Source organism: Podarcis tiliguerta (genome assembly GCF_965153285.1).
Source record: "Podarcis tiliguerta genome assembly, chromosome: 17".
NCBI classification, from domain to species: domain Eukaryota; kingdom Metazoa; phylum Chordata; class Lepidosauria; order Squamata; family Lacertidae; genus Podarcis; species Podarcis tiliguerta.
The window spans coordinates 33,799,564-33,814,759 of record NC_139550.1 but is presented as its reverse complement, the minus strand read 5'-3'; the positions used below and the strand labels follow the sequence as shown (position 1 = coordinate 33,814,759).

At 44.1% G+C, this 15,196-nt stretch overlaps 1 protein-coding gene and 1 long non-coding RNA gene across 3 annotated transcripts in view; one reads left to right on the top strand and one right to left on the bottom strand.

Moving 5' to 3' along the window:
* Positions 1-1,062: 1,062 nt before the first annotated feature.
* LOC310667874 (leydig cell tumor 10 kDa protein homolog) lies at positions 1,063-6,140 on the top strand. Its single transcript, XM_083420910.1, has 3 exons — positions 1,063-1,287; positions 3,494-3,549; positions 4,998-6,140. Exons 1-3 carry the CDS (start codon positions 1,194-1,196, stop codon positions 5,136-5,138), a joined length of 291 nt encoding a protein of 96 aa, XP_083277036.1. The 5' UTR covers positions 1,063-1,193; the 3' UTR covers positions 5,139-6,140.
* The window catches only part of LOC310667923, a 67,921-nt gene continuing 58,777 nt past the window's right edge, over positions 6,053-15,196 (bottom strand). The window contains exons 2-4 of one of the 2 annotated variants that reach the window (XR_014506420.1): positions 7,012-7,256; positions 6,427-6,535; positions 6,053-6,190 (exon numbers count right to left, since the gene is read on the bottom strand). This is a non-coding gene — a long non-coding RNA (uncharacterized lncRNA). Of the gene's footprint in view, positions 6,191-6,283; positions 6,536-7,011; positions 7,257-15,196 lie in introns of those variants that run through there. The other variant, XR_014506421.1, reaches the window with a different exon arrangement.

The window sequence follows — 15,196 nt, the reverse complement described above, 5'->3', positions numbered from 1 at the left end:
CATAACAGAAGCCAAACTTCATGGTACAAAATGAGCCAACAGTGCTACAGATTCCAAACCCATAGCTTGCTGTGTCTCTTAATGTGTTTTTGAATCATAGAATCATAGAGTTGGAAGAGACCACAAGGGCCATCGAGTCCAACCCCCTGCCAAGCAGGAAACACCATCAGAGCACTCCTGACATATGGTTGTCAAGCCTCTGCTTAAAGACCTCCAAAGAAGGAGACTCCACCACACTCCTTGGCAGCAAATTCCACTGTGGAACAGCTCTTACTGTTTTTGATATGCACGGATACAAGATCAACATAGACAAGCTGTGGGGGGCATCCTAGACCTTAGCTGTGGGAATGTCTGGCTGTGCCACAAAATCAACCATTAATACAAAGTGACTGCTATTTGAGGCTGAGTCAAAAACCACATTAAAGGTATTTATGAAAGATAGGGAATAGTTACAGGATGGAATCAAGTGGAATTTATTTTTCCCCTACCCTATCTTCAACTTTGGGGTACAGCACAACAGAAGAAAAGACCAAATCAATTTATTAAGCATAGCATTTATCAAAATTGAATTAAACCAATTAAAACAACATTAGAACCTCCCCCAACCTCTAGTGGCTTAATTCCAGCCTCTTTAAAGTTGGTAAAGTAACTCGTGCATGGTTTTTTGGTAACGAATTTTGTTATTCCGTTTCATAATGTATATAAAACAGAACAATTATAACAACAAAACTGAAATAGGCACGTAGAATGAGTGCAGCTGCACATGGGTTAAAAACAAAGTCCAAGTAAAGACTATCAATGTGATCAGATCAAGCATAGGATATCAAGATTTGCCAGGCTTGTGACAAGAAAAAAAAAGCTCCGGATTTTCACTTTATGAAATAATAATAATAATAATAATAATAATAATAATAATAATAATAATAATAATAAATCGTTTGTGGCTTGAGCCAGGATCCTGCCAAAAAGCTGGCCTAGTTTCATGAAAAGAGCAGCCTGCGTAGCTGCCTTCCCCTCGCTGCCTGAGCACGAGGAGGCGCGCGCCCTGCCGGCCTTTTCCGGGTCGCGCGCCGCTCGTGCCCTTTCGCATCCCGGCAGCTGCGCCTGCAGTTCCGGGTTCGAGTCCTCCCTCCCTCCGTCCACCAGGGCGCGCGGAAGTGAGCCGACCACCCAAGGCAAGGCGGCCGAGAGCGATGGCTCAGGGGAAGCGCAAGTTCCAGGCGCGCAAGGCGGCCTCCGCGGGGAAGAAAGCGACGGCGGCGGCGGCCCGGGGGCCTCGCAAAGGAGGTAGGGCCGAGGGACGGACACAGAGGCCGCTCGGGCGCCGGCTTAGCTCGCAACTTTGCCTCCGGTTCCGGAGAGTTTTGTGCGCGCTCGGAAGCATTCCGGGTGCGCGGAAAAAGAACCCCCTGCTCTCCAAGCGCGCGATGAGGAATAATTATTATTAGTTATTTTAAATATTTAGTTGCTTTCTCTTGCCCAAGCCAATCCAAGCGATTTAAGACCAAATTAGGAGGTTTCTTTTCCTCCCCTTAATTTCTTTATTCGTGATCCACGAAGCCGGTGCCAGAGCGCTCTCCACGTTCCCATTTTACGCGCGCGCCATGCGTAAAAAGCAGGTCGCTTCCCGCAAAGAATCCTGAGTTCTGTGGTTTGCCTCTCAGGGCTACAATGGAAAGAAACTTTAGCGAACTACAGTTCCCTGGATTCTTTGCGATGGGGGGGGGGAGCCATATTGACTTGACTGGATGGTGGGTTCGCAGTCATAGCGGTTAAGGGCGCTGGACTTTGAGGGGACCCAGGTTCGAATTCTCACAGCCATAAGAACTCAGCCACTGACCTTGGGCTGCCTCTCCATGGCACAGGTGATGGTAAAAGGATGTGTGCAAAGAAAGAGGGGATCATGTAGAGCGCCTTACACGGTGGGGTGTAAATGAAATAAATTGGATGGGCAAATAAGGCTGAGTGGGGATTTACAGTGGTACCTCGGGTTACATACGCTTCAGGTTACAGACTCCGCTAACCCAGAAATATTACCTCGGGTTAAGAACTTTGCTTCAGGATGAGAACAGAAATCATGCTCCAGCTGTGTGGCAGCAGCAGGAGGCCCCATTAGCTAAAGTGGTGCTTCAGGTTAAGAACAGTTTCAGGTTAAGACCGGACCTCCAGAACGAATTAAGTACTTAACCCGATGTACCACTGTATTTATTTCAATACATTTCTAAACTCCTTGCTATTTTTTAAAAAATTCCAACACAGTTTGCAACATAGCAAGATACATTAAAATCATATTATTTAAAAAAGCAACTTCTGCAGATGTAAGAAATACAGTTGACAGTCAGGGAAAGCCTCAATAAAGAGGTGTTGTTTTTAACAGATGTTGGAAGCACCCTACAAATGACAGCGAGGAGAGCGTTCTCCACCACTGAGAAGACCCTGCCATCAGGTGACACTGGCATGCCATGGCTCTGTTGACAAGGCCTCCGCTGAATATTTAAACCAAGACCGATGCAGGGAAAAGGAATCGTTTAGGCACCTCGGCCCCAAATTGTTCAAGGCTCTATATGTTAATAATAAAACACTGAGCTCAGCTCAGTGGCTACTTGGTGGTCAGTGCAGTTCTCTCAATATAGGTGTACAGTGGTGCCCTGCAAGACGAATGCCTCGCAAGACGGAAAACCCGCTAGACGAAAGGGTTTTCCGTTTTGGAGGTGCTTCACAAAACGAATTTGCTATGGGCTTGCTTCGCAAGACGAAAATGTCTTGCGATTCCTGGGGTTTTTTTCCCCCTCCCCCCTTTTTTCCCAAGCCCCTAAGCCGCTTAACAGCTGATCTTAGCCGCTTATCAGCTGATTTAAGCCGCTAATAGCCTTTTAGCAGCTAATCCCTTAATCCTTTAATAGCCGCTAATAGCCTTTTAGCAGCTAATCCGCTAATCCCTTAAACCTTTAATAGCCGCTAAACCGCTAATAGCGCTAATAGCGCTAATCCGCTAATGGGCTTGCTTCGCAAGATGAAAAAAACCACAAGACGAAGAGACTCGCGGAACGGATTCTTTTCGTCTTGCGAGGCACCACTGTACTGTAATGTGTGGATGGCCAGACTCTCCATACAGCACTCTGGCTGCAGCATTCTGCGCCTGTGGCAATTTCCAGGCGAGTCTCCAGAGTAGAGCAACAAACACACTGTCCAGTGCAGCTGTACATGATCTTTGTAACTCTCCTGAAACAGCTTCTGCATTATTATTATTATTATTATTATTATTATTATTATTATTTTACAAATTATGTACTTTAAATATTTTGAGTAGTGACAGTGGGTTACATACAAATCTAGCCCAAGAGAAGGTTGCCCATCTAGTAAGAAACAATGATATTTGGTAGGCAAATTCTTTTCTGCATATCTGTATATCCTGCACAGCTTCTGCCTAGGAGATGAAGCAGCGTGGAAGTGAAAGATAATTTATTTCCTTTGTGTTTGGTTCCTCTCCTAGGCCGCATAATTGCTCCCAAGAAGGCTCGGGTCATCCAGCAGCAAAAACTGAAAAAGGTGAGATGCTCCCACGCTCCTCCGTGCCAAACTGACACTCTGGAAGCAGCAACGGCAGAGACCACCTTCTGAGGCTTGTGCTATGTGGGTGCTTGTTTTCAACCCACGGACCAATCATCAATTGTCTTCAGTGGCACGGAGCACTTTCCCACTGGCTTAGCCTAAGACATGATGTGTAGCTGCTTCTGGACAGGGGTAGCCTGGCCACCATGCTCAATGCTCCAGTAGCTTCTCGGTTAGACTCCTGCAATGCATTGCATTTGGTGTTGCCCCTGGAGACAGTTTATAACTAGTACAGATTCAGCTGCTGTGCTTTTAGCTGAGATGGCTCATCTGAATTTAAAAAACTTCTCTGGTTCTCTGTCTGGTTCTCAGACAGAGGGCCTTCTCGGTAGTGGCACCCGCCCTGTGGAACGCCCTCCCATCACATGTAAAGGAAATAAGCAACTATCCTATTTTTAAAAGACATCTGAAGGCAGCCCTGTTTAGGGAAGTTTTTAATATTTAATGCTGTATTGTTTTTAATACTCGATTGGGAGCTGCCCAGAGTGGTTGGGGAAACTCAGCCAGATGGGCGGGGTATAAATAGTAAATTAGTATTACTATTATTGTTATTATTATTATTATTTGTTTCTGAGCCTAAGTGAAGGCACAAGCACTGACTTTTAAGGCCCTTGGCTCTCATGGGTGTCTAAAGGAATGCCCATTCCCACACTGACCCGCATCTACCAATACTTTCTGTCATGAGTGAGGTTGGTGGTGACCATGGGGAGAGCTTTATGTTTGAGACTCCAGCCAAAAACATTTTTTTTATTCTCCTAGGCCTTCTACGTATGTTCAAACTCACCTTACTGTTCTTTTCATTAGGATGTTTTTGATCGTTGTTTCATGTGGATTGTATTGTTTGCTTTTATTGTAAACCAGCCTGGGGTCATATCTGATCAAGGGTAGTATAAAAAGGTAAAGGTAAAGGACCCCTGACAGTTACCGTAAGTCCAGTCACGAATGACTCTGGGGTTGCAGCGCTCATCTCGCTTTACTGGCTGAGGGAGCCAATGTTTGTCCACAGACAGTTTTTCTGGGTCATGTGGACAGCATGACTAAGCCGCTTCTGGCGAAGCCAGAGCAGCACACGGAAATGCTGTTTGCCTTCCCTCCGGAGTGGTACCTATTTATCTACTTGCACTTTGACGTGCTTTCGAACTGCTAGGTTGGCAGGAGCTAGGACCGAGCAACGGGACCTCACCCCGTCACGGGGAATCGAACTGCTGACCTTCCGATCAGCAAGCCCAAGAGGCTCGGTGGTTTAGACCCCAGCGCCACATGCTAAAAAACCAGAAATACCTTATACCCACCACCCCATAAGCAAACTTCAATGGCACACCATAACATTGGGACATTTCAGGTGCATAGCTGCTTAGTTGTCATATAAACTTCTTTCTCTGCAGAACCTGGAGGTGGGCATCCGTAAGAAGATTGAGCACGAAGTGGTGATGAAGGCCAGCGCTAAACTACCCAAGAAACTGAGTGTGCTGAAGGCCCCCAAAGCAGACACCACAAAAGAGCCAGGCCACTCCAGCAAGTCTTAGCTATGACCTGTGTACCTGAGTGGGTGGCGGAGAGCAGCCTTATACGGCTGGACGACTTTACCCATGACACCCGCCTTGTAGTGTTGGAAGAGCCTACAGATTAATAACGTAGCAACATTTCAGTTGGTGGCAAAAGCTTCCCTTCACACGAGAAACCGGATGGGCTGTTCTGTGCCTAGGTGAAGAGATGGGCTTTGTTTTTCAGCTCTGTTGTATGTAATATTGGTTCAAGTCCCAGCATTTCCCCTGTTTTATATTTGGATTTGTCTTCTCGTTAACGACCTCCATGGAAGCCATTCTTTCAAAGTTAGCTTGGACTGGGTAGAGTTTGTAGGAGCGAGCGGAGCGGTTGCCCATTGGTGTTTCAGCAGCATCAAGTTATCAGAATCAGACACGGACTTCATGTGTTCATGTGGGTCTACAGACATGGCATGTGTGACACCTATATCACATTGGTATTTACACATGTGGGTGTCTTTGCAAACATGGGAGTCCAGTGTGTGAATGTTGAGCAGGACGCAGCAGGCTAGGATGAATCTCAACCCACTATTTTCTATAGGGCTTGAATGTCTGCATGAAGAAGCAGAAATTCCCAACTGAGCTTTGAGGTTTTTAGCTGTCCCTGGAAACAAGTGTGATTTACTCACGTGTGTGTTGTGGTTTGAGTAAAAAGGATCCCTTCTGTCATCTGTCCCCTTTCTGCTGCCTTCTGAGGGTCCACATAGTTTTATTTTGCTGCCCATTTCAACCTTGTTCCTTTTGCAAAGTTTCTGAAACAATCTTTGTTGATTGCTTTTGGAACCCAGAAGGTCCATTGTGGCTTGCTCATAGTGGCTAATTCTTCCACAGGGAGATAGCATAAAACCAAGGTATATGTTCTCAGATCAGGAATCCCAAATGTAATTTTAAAAGTTGAAATCCCTGTTCCTGTAACTGCTGCAGATGTTTGTTTATCACTATAGTATCTCCACCACATTTAATAAATATATTATCTAAAAAGTGCATTCTTAACTCAGAACATTTCATCTTGCAGTTTTGTCAGTTGAACAGGTCTTAAAGATTTACAGTGGTACCTCGGGTTACATATGCTTCAGGTTACAGACTCTGCTAACCCAGAAATAGTACCTCGGGTTAAGAACTTTGCTTCAGGATGAGAAGAGAAATCGTGTTCTGGCGGCGCGGCGGCAGCAGGAGGCCCCATTAGCTAAAGTGGTGCTTCAGGTTAAGAACAGTTTCATGTTAAGAATGGACCTCCAGAACGAATTAAGTTCTTAACCCGAGGTACCACTGTACTTGGAAATGTCCTGGAGTGGAGGCGAGAAGTTAGTGAACACAGAGGGCACGATCTGGCTAAACACAACCACTTTATCCTTATTTATTGCATTTATATATCCCTCCTTTTCATAGCATCATAGAGTTGGATGAGACCACAAGGGCCATCGAGTCCAACCCCCTGCCAAGCAGGAACCACCATCAGACCACTCCTGACATATGGTTGTCAAGCCTCTGCTTAAAGACCTCCAAAGAAGGAGACTCCACCACACTCCTTGGCCGCAAATTCCACTGTCGAACAGCTCTTACTGTCAGGAAGTTCTTCCTAATGTTTAGGTGGAATCTTCTTTCTTGTAGTTTGGATCCATTGCTCCGTGTCCGCTTCTCTGGAGCAGCAGAAAACAACCTTTCTCCCTCCTCTATGTGACATCCTTTTATATATTTGAACATGGCTATCATATCACCCCTTAACCTCCTCTTCTCCAGGCTAAACATGCCCAGCTCCCTTAGCCGTTCCTCATAAGGCATCGTTTTCAGGCCTTTGACCATTTTGGTTGCCCTTCTCTGGACACGTTCCAGTTTGTCAGTGTCCTTCTTGAACTGTGGTGCCCAATGAGCTCACGGAGGTGTACATGGTGCTTCTCATTTCATTGCCACAGCAGCCCTGTGAGGTAGGTTAGGCTGCAAGGCAGTGACTGGCGCAAGGTCGCCGGGGAGCGTTTTGGAGATGCAGCCCACAATCTGGGAGCAGGCACTGTTCTTTGGGTGAGGTGCAGGATACTTGCAACCACAAATTTTAAGATTTGCCACCTAGACTAGGCAAAATGTGTGGACTCCTTATGGCAACTTGCTTTATTAAATGTGCTAAAATGTAAAATGCATATTTAAAAGATCTAATCAGAAAACAATTGGGAATTCTGAAGTGTATAACAAGAGAAGCTGGATTCTGCAACATGTATAAATTGTGCATACTAAGCAAATTTGCATGTTTTCTCTTATTTTGAATACTTTATTTTGCAGTTTTTGCATAATTTATTCTGGTTGTGCGGGTCTTTTAGGATAGACAAGGAACTGTGCAGGGCACTTAAACTAGGCTTGCCATATTTCAAAAAGTAAAAACCAGGACACCCTGAAAGTTGTTGAGCGTTTTTTAGAAGGACTCAAAATTGTTGAGCTTTTCTTTGGCAAACCCGAAAGTTGTTGAGCATTTACAAAAACACAAACAAACTTGACTTGCCTAAGATCCAGGAAAAGACGCCACTTTTCAGAAAATCCCCCCAGATGTCAATTCTGCCTTTCAAATCCCAGTAATGTCCAGGAAAATCTGGACGTATGGCAGCCCTAACTTAAACCCCACTCCCAACCAGTAGAAATCTGACATAGCATCTTCTTTGGGCTTCTGAGATTTCTGCAGGTATTGCTTGCTTACTTTGAAATATATTTATTTTTTATTATGTGTTCCATTGTTAGCTGCCCAGAGAATCCTGTTGAGGGGCAGGATTATGCCCTCTAAAGATATTGGCAGTCATGTTGAGATTGCCAGGAAGTGCACCTAACACCCCACCCAGTGGATTATCGGTAAAGGTAAAGGTTCCCCTGACCTGCTAGGTGTGCAGGAGCTGGGACCGAACAACGAGAGCTCACCCCGTTGCGAGGATTCGAACCGCCGACCTTCTGATCGGCAAGCCCTAGGCTCAGTGGTTTAGACCACAGTCCGTTTTGGATTATCTGTACTCCTGTTTAATTAAGGCACACGCACAAACACCACATGCAATGACTAAAAGAGCATTAACAAGACACAGAGGAGGGGATTACGGAACGAGGGAGGAAATGCCACACAACAAAAGCCAGCTTTGATAGAGACATAGCCCACATGTTGACAACAATCTCAACTGTGTTTGTAATGGTGTTGGGGTGTGTGTGGAGGGTAGGGTAAACCTGAGCAGATTCAATGCGCCTTCACTTCTCAAGCTGTACAACATCTCATCTGAACTGGTCCTTTGGTGACAAATAGAACTTGGAAGAAGAAAGAACGGTAAGATCAATACAATATGATAGGGGGTTTGTCCACACTTTTGACTGAGGTGCCAAAAGCAAGAGTGTGGGAAACTCCCATTTGGACATGCTCCAAGTTCAGTGCTCCTATTTCAAAACTGCCCAGCCTCCTCTGGGGAAGCCCTGGCCTGATCAAATCCCATCAAGGAGAGAGGAAGTATCTAAGATAAAAGCCTTTTCCCTGAGATTTTTTTTTTTTTGAGGCTCATTATGACCAGAGACACGGGTGGCGCTGTGGGTTAAAGCCTAAGCGCCTAGGACTTGCCGATCGCATGGTCGGCGGTTCGAATCCCCGTGGCGGGGTGCACTCCCGTCACTCGGTCCCAGCACCTGCCAACCTAGCAGTTCGAAAGCACTCCCGGGTGCAAGTAGATAAATAGGGACCGCTTACCAGCGGGAAGGTAAACGGCGTTTCTGTGTGCTGCTCTGGTGCCGGTTCGCTAGAGCAGCTTCGTCACGCTGGCCACGTGACCCGGAAGTGTCTGCGGACAGCGCTGGCTCCCGGCCCCTAGAGTGAGATGAGCGCACAACCCTAGAGTCTGGCAAGACTGGCCCAAGCGGGCAGGGGTACCTGTACCTTTATGACCAGTTTTGGGGAGCAGACAGATAGATGAAACAGGAAGATAAGTCTAGTAAACAGCTGCAAGGATTTTTTAAAAGAAAGACTTGAGACTTCAAAAGGGATCTGGTGGCATCGTTCTGGAGGTGTGCAGCGGTAACTGAATGTTGGCTTCCCTCTGAGCCTTTAAACCATCCAGTATTCTATTATTACATCCATCAAAACTTATTTACACTGTAATTTTTCTTTCTTTTTTAAATTTATTTTTATTAAAGATTTTCTTGATTTACAAGGTATGTGCAATGTTTCTCTCGTATTTTTTTTATGTAACTTTTCTTTTTTACAAATTGATTTCATTTGTTCAGACATTAGGAAGAATAGGGGGAAAGAGGTGGGGGGGGAAAGATGGGTGGGGGTGGGGTCGGGTGGTGATGTTTCTATTTTACTTAATATATGTGGGGGTTTGTGTAATCGTTGCTTGTGCAGGTTCTTTACACTGTTGAATTTATCTTAATGCTGCCAACAATTTCAAGTGTACTCAATTCCCCCCATATATTCAATAAACATTTTCCAATCTTTAAACGTACGTTCTTCTTGTTCTCTTATTCTATATGTTAGGTCCGCAAGTTGCGCATATTCCATCAGTTTAAGTTGCCATTCTTCTTTAGTTGGGACCTCGCTCATTTTCCATTTTTGGGCTAAGAAAACGGGCCGCTGTAGTAGCATACATAAATATTTTTTTTGAACATCTAGGAATTTCCATCTGAATTATCCTCAACCCAGAGGATTCTGGTTTTTTTGGGAAAAGTACTTTTAAACATTTTTTTCAGTTCATTATGAATTATTTCCCAATACTTTTTTACCCCTTTACAGGTCCACCACATATGAAAGAACGTACCCTCAGCCTCATTGCATCTCCAGCACTTACTGATTCAGTCTTATACATCTTAGCAAGTCTAAAGGTAAAGGTAAAGGGACCCCTGACCATTAGGTCCAGTCGTGACCGACTCTGGGGTTGCGGCGCTCATCTCGCTTTATTGGCTGAGGGAGCTGGAGTACAGCTTCTGGGTCATGTGGCCAGCATGACTAAGCCGCTTCTGGCGAACCAGAGCAGCACACGGAAACACCGTTTACCTTCCCGCTGGAGCGGAACCTATTAATCTACTTTCACTTTGACGTGCTTTCAAACTGCTAGGTTGGCAGGAGCAGGGACTGAGCAACGGGAGCTCACCCCGTCACAGGGATTCAAACCGCTGACCTTCTGATCGGCAAGCCCTAGGCTCTGTGGCTTAACCCACAGCACCACCTGTGTCCCTACTGAATGGTTTAGTTTAAACTGAACATAAACATAAACTGAATGGTTTAGTTTATGTAAAATATGCAGGGATTTATGTTATACAAAATGAACCATGGAAAGTGAAGAAGGGAGGTCATTGATATTTTAAGGTTGTTTAAATGAATATTCTAAAATGTAAAACAGAACATTTAATAATAGAGAGGGAGAGGAACTGAGCATGGAACCTGCAGGCATAGCATTTACACTCCCACTGAGCTATAATGCGTCACACAAGTGCAGGAGTTCAGGAGGAGTAAGAATTAATTGTTTCTCATAAACCTCACCCGATGTGCTTCTTCATGAGTCACTGTTTGGGATATTCCCTCTTATCCCTGATTGGACGGAGGCGGAGCAGGGAACCTTCTCTGAACGCAGGTAATTAAGAAATTTCTCTGGTGGTGTGTATGCAGAGACCGGGCAGAATTGCCCATCTTGAGCATGGGCTCAGTGGAAGGAGCCAAGGTCAGAGCACTGTGTCATCCAGTGTCACAGCCTCATCTATGAATGGCTACTTTGGCTCACAGGGGCTTTGAGTCTGTTTTCTCTCCTTGCGTTCCTGTGTGATCATGCGGCACACAGTTTGGAAATGACTCCCCATTAGCTGTGACTGACAATTGGGAGGCTTTCCTCTATGGTGACCAGGAGAGGTCACTGTTGGAGTCAGAATAGTAGTTTACAAAGATCATAGAATTGCAGAACTGGAAGGGACCCCAGCGGTCATCTGGTCCAAGCTCTGGCAATGCAGGAATCACAGCTAAAGAATCCCTGACAGATGTCCGTCCAACCTCTGTTTAAAAACCTACAACAAAGGAGAGCCCACCATCTCCTGAAGGAATCCATTCCACTGTCAAACAACTCCAACTGTCAGAAAGTTCTTCCTAATGTCAGAATGTTTTCCCCAAATCTCCTTTCTTATAATTTGAATCCATTGGTTCAGGTCGTACACTCTGGAGCAGCCCAAAACAAGCTTGCTCCATCTTCCTTTAAATATATCTATCTATCTATCTATCTAGGGACCCGGGTGGCGCTGTGGGTAAAAGCCTCAGCGCCTAGGACTTGCCGATCGAAAGGTCGGTGGTTCAAATCCCCGCGGCGGGGTGCGCTCCCGTCGTTCGGTCCCAGCGCCTGCCAACCTAGCAGTTCAAAAGCACCCCCGGGTGCAAGTAGATAAATAGGGACCGCTTACTAGCGGGAAGGTAAACGGCGTTCCGTGTGCTGCGCTGGCTCGCCAGATGCAGCTTGTCACACTGGCCACGTGACCCGGAAGTATCTGCGGACAGCGCTGGCTCCCGGCCTATAGAGTGAGATGAGCACACAACCCTAGAGTCTGGCAAGACTGGCCCGTACGAGCAGGGGTACCTTTACCTTTATCTATCTATCTATCTATCTATCTATCTATCTATCTATCTATCTATTATTCTTCATTGCTTAAAAATTTACGTATCTATACCGTGGTACCTCGGGTTAAGTACTCAATTCGTTCCGGAGGTCCGTACTTAACCTGAAACTGTTCTTAACCTGAAGCACCACTTTAGCTAATGGGGCCTCCCGCTGCCGCTGCGCCGCCGGAGCACGATTTCTGTTCCCATCCTGAAGCAAAGTTCTTAACCTGAAGCACTATTTCTGGGTTAGCGGAGTCTGTAACCTGAAGCGTATGTAACCTGAAGAATATGTAACCCGAGGTACCACTGTACACACATTGTATGCCAGGCTTCCTCAACTTCGGCCCTCCAGATGTTTTGAGACTACAATTCCCATCATCCATGACCACTGATCCTGCTAGCTAGGGATCATGGGAGATGTAGGCCAAAAACATCTGGAGGGCCGAGGTTGAGGAAGCCTGTTGTATTCTATCTCTTTACATATGAAGAAAAAGGAAATTATGTAGAGAATAGAAAATTTATAAAGGAACGAAAAAGAGGAAAATAAAAAATAAAGAAATAACAAATATACGAAGTAAAAAAATCAAAAGAGGAAGAGAAAAGACAACATTATTTACACAATAAAAATGTTCATCGACACAATCCTTGCTCCATCTTCCACGTGACCAAAGCAGCATATTGGAACTAAAGCAGATTCGAAAAGATAAACAAGTGGACCTTTTGCTCATAACCCAACTGACTGAGCTTTACCCTCACTGATAAAGATTTGGCCCCTCTGTTTGTTCAGTTAACATTTTAGTTGAACATTCTGCTCACTAAGTCATAACTAAAATATACTGAAAATATAAAGTCCTACAGAACCTTGTGTCTCTGACCTTAGGGTACGACCCAGCCCAATCTAAGGACTTCCAAATCCCATTTGTTTTTGTGGAAGATATTTAAGTGCTCACCTCTATCACTGAAATCAAGTGTTATTTGCATCCGAAAGTGTGTAACTTTGATCAGATTATGCCCCTGATATTATATTTGAAGCACACAATTCATTTATTATCCTCACTGTTGGTTTTTTACATTTATTATTAAATAATGTATATTTGTGTGTACTTTTTCTTATATTGGTACCCCACATTTCCTTTTTTTAAAGTTTTATTAAATGTTACAAAAAATGAATAGAAAAAAAGAAATAGAAACAATATATAACCATACATAAATACATTTTGTCTACACAATTTTCCAGAATGCAGACTAGAAAAGAAGAAAGACAAAAGATAAAAGAAACAAGAATGAAGAGTAAAAATATTATTATAATCAATTATTCCAAATTCATACTTCAAACATTACAATATTTAAATCCTAGTTAAAATATTATAAAAGACTTCCACCGCATTCACCACACGTCTCTTGGTTATCTGATTCACCTTTACATCTGTTCTTCAGTCACTTCTTTCCTTAAATTCTTTCGTAGTTCATCTAATCTTTGTATTCTCAATATTCTTCACAAGGTTTGTCTAAGCACAGCCAAACTTTTGTGTTTGATCCCTGTTTGTGTACATACTCATTTCAGCATTCCCATTGTTTCTGTAGATTTATGCCTTATTATATCCGTCAATTTTGCTAACTCCAGATACTCACATAGTTTACTTAACCGTTCCCTTTTTGTTGGGATGTTATTTCCTTTCCAGTAACTGGAATGAGGACACCACAGACTTCCATGCCCTCATATGCGGCTTGGTTCCTAGTGTGGCACATGTCAGATCTCTATGAAGTTGCTCACCCCAAACCATTTTGCTTCTGTGAGGAAAGAAACCTTCAGGGCATTCTTGCCAGAGTTGCAGTCTATTTCAACGAGGCAGAATAGTATCAGCCCAGCCTGATGACACAGAGCCCTGATTACTTCATTGGGTTGTCTTTGGAGGAATGAGCCCTATTGGGTTTCCATGCTGCAATCCATCTTATGACTAGCAGGAATGTTCCTGGAAGCCAGCTTTCCCACTGCCCATGTGCTGAAATGCTTTGGCCTTCATCATGCTTGGTTTCTGTAGAACAGGCTTGATTACACCAGATGCAAGCCAAGGGTACTGTGAAGGCTGGCAGAGGGCGGAAGGCGTACCTGTCTGACCCACGGGGCACAATCCATCAGGAAGTTTTCCTGGGCAAGCCCTGCAGAAAAGGACAGGCGCTCTTGCGCAGTTTCCTCTCATTTCACTAAGGAGAACGTTCTGATTCTTAATGAGCAGGAGACTAGTTGCCTTAGGCTGCAATCCTAACATACCAGACAGGTCAAACTGCCAGTTGGCCTTAACTTCTCAGTCTGCACTATAAATTATGAAGTTATCAAATTCAGTGTGCAGTGCCATGTTGCTTCATCATTGCTGGTGTTTGTATACATTCAAACTGTGTAAATAAATGCATATAAAGTTCAAGAGTTTAGGGGAAGAGGTTTTGGATGAGAAACCTCTAGGGCAATAATCTGTTTTATTTCTTTTTCTTTTTTTTACTTGTTCCCCCAAAATTTTATTCATTTTCACAATATTATAAAAAACAAACAAACACACAAGACAAACAAACAAAACAAACATAAATCATAGCCTTATTGAAAATTACAGTTACTAACTTTGTTAAGTGACTTCCTCGCTTCCCCTTAGTTGAATTTCATTGCATGTCCTTTTAACGGTTTTCCAAATCCCATTTTTTATTAAATTTAACTTAAACATTAACATCCTTAAATCTTCACCCTATGGAATTAAACATATTACTTCATCACTTAACATAAATAAAATCCTAAGCCCATTAAATATCTGCAAGCTATTTCCAGCTAATTTAACTTAACAAATTTAACTAAATATTCCATTCTTCCTGGTATCAATAATCTGTTTTCAATTTGCAGGACAGGAACAACCTGGAGCCCCTAGACCAGGGTTTCCTAAACTTGGGTCTCCAGCTGTTTTTAGACTACAATCCCCATCATCCCTGACCACTGGTCCTGCTAGCTAGGGATGCTGGGAGTTGTAGCCCAACAACAGCAAGGGACTCAAGTCTGAGAAGTCCTGCCCTATCCCCTCAAAGGAGGGGAGGAGAATGTAGGAGAAACATACATTAGGAATCTTGTGAAGGTTGTGTTGCAAGGTCCCTGACTTGAGGGGACTGGTATTGGTATAAATTCTGGGCAGTCCTAACTATTATTGCCTTTGCAAAGTTGGGATCTCTGCATGGTTGCATTATGATCTCTTTGGCTTTTCTATGTGTGCTGTGAACAAGGTGGTCTCTGGTTCAAATTTCACCTTTGACATAAAGTGCTAAGTATTTATTGTATATTTTCCAGAGTTATAACCATGTTATCAGAAGTTGAATGGTCACTGAAACCTGCATTTCCCTCACACCACCAGGCATGCATGTCATCTCCTGATCTTGAGATGGCTTCTGTTAGGAGGATTGGCTTTATAAAGTTTTAAGA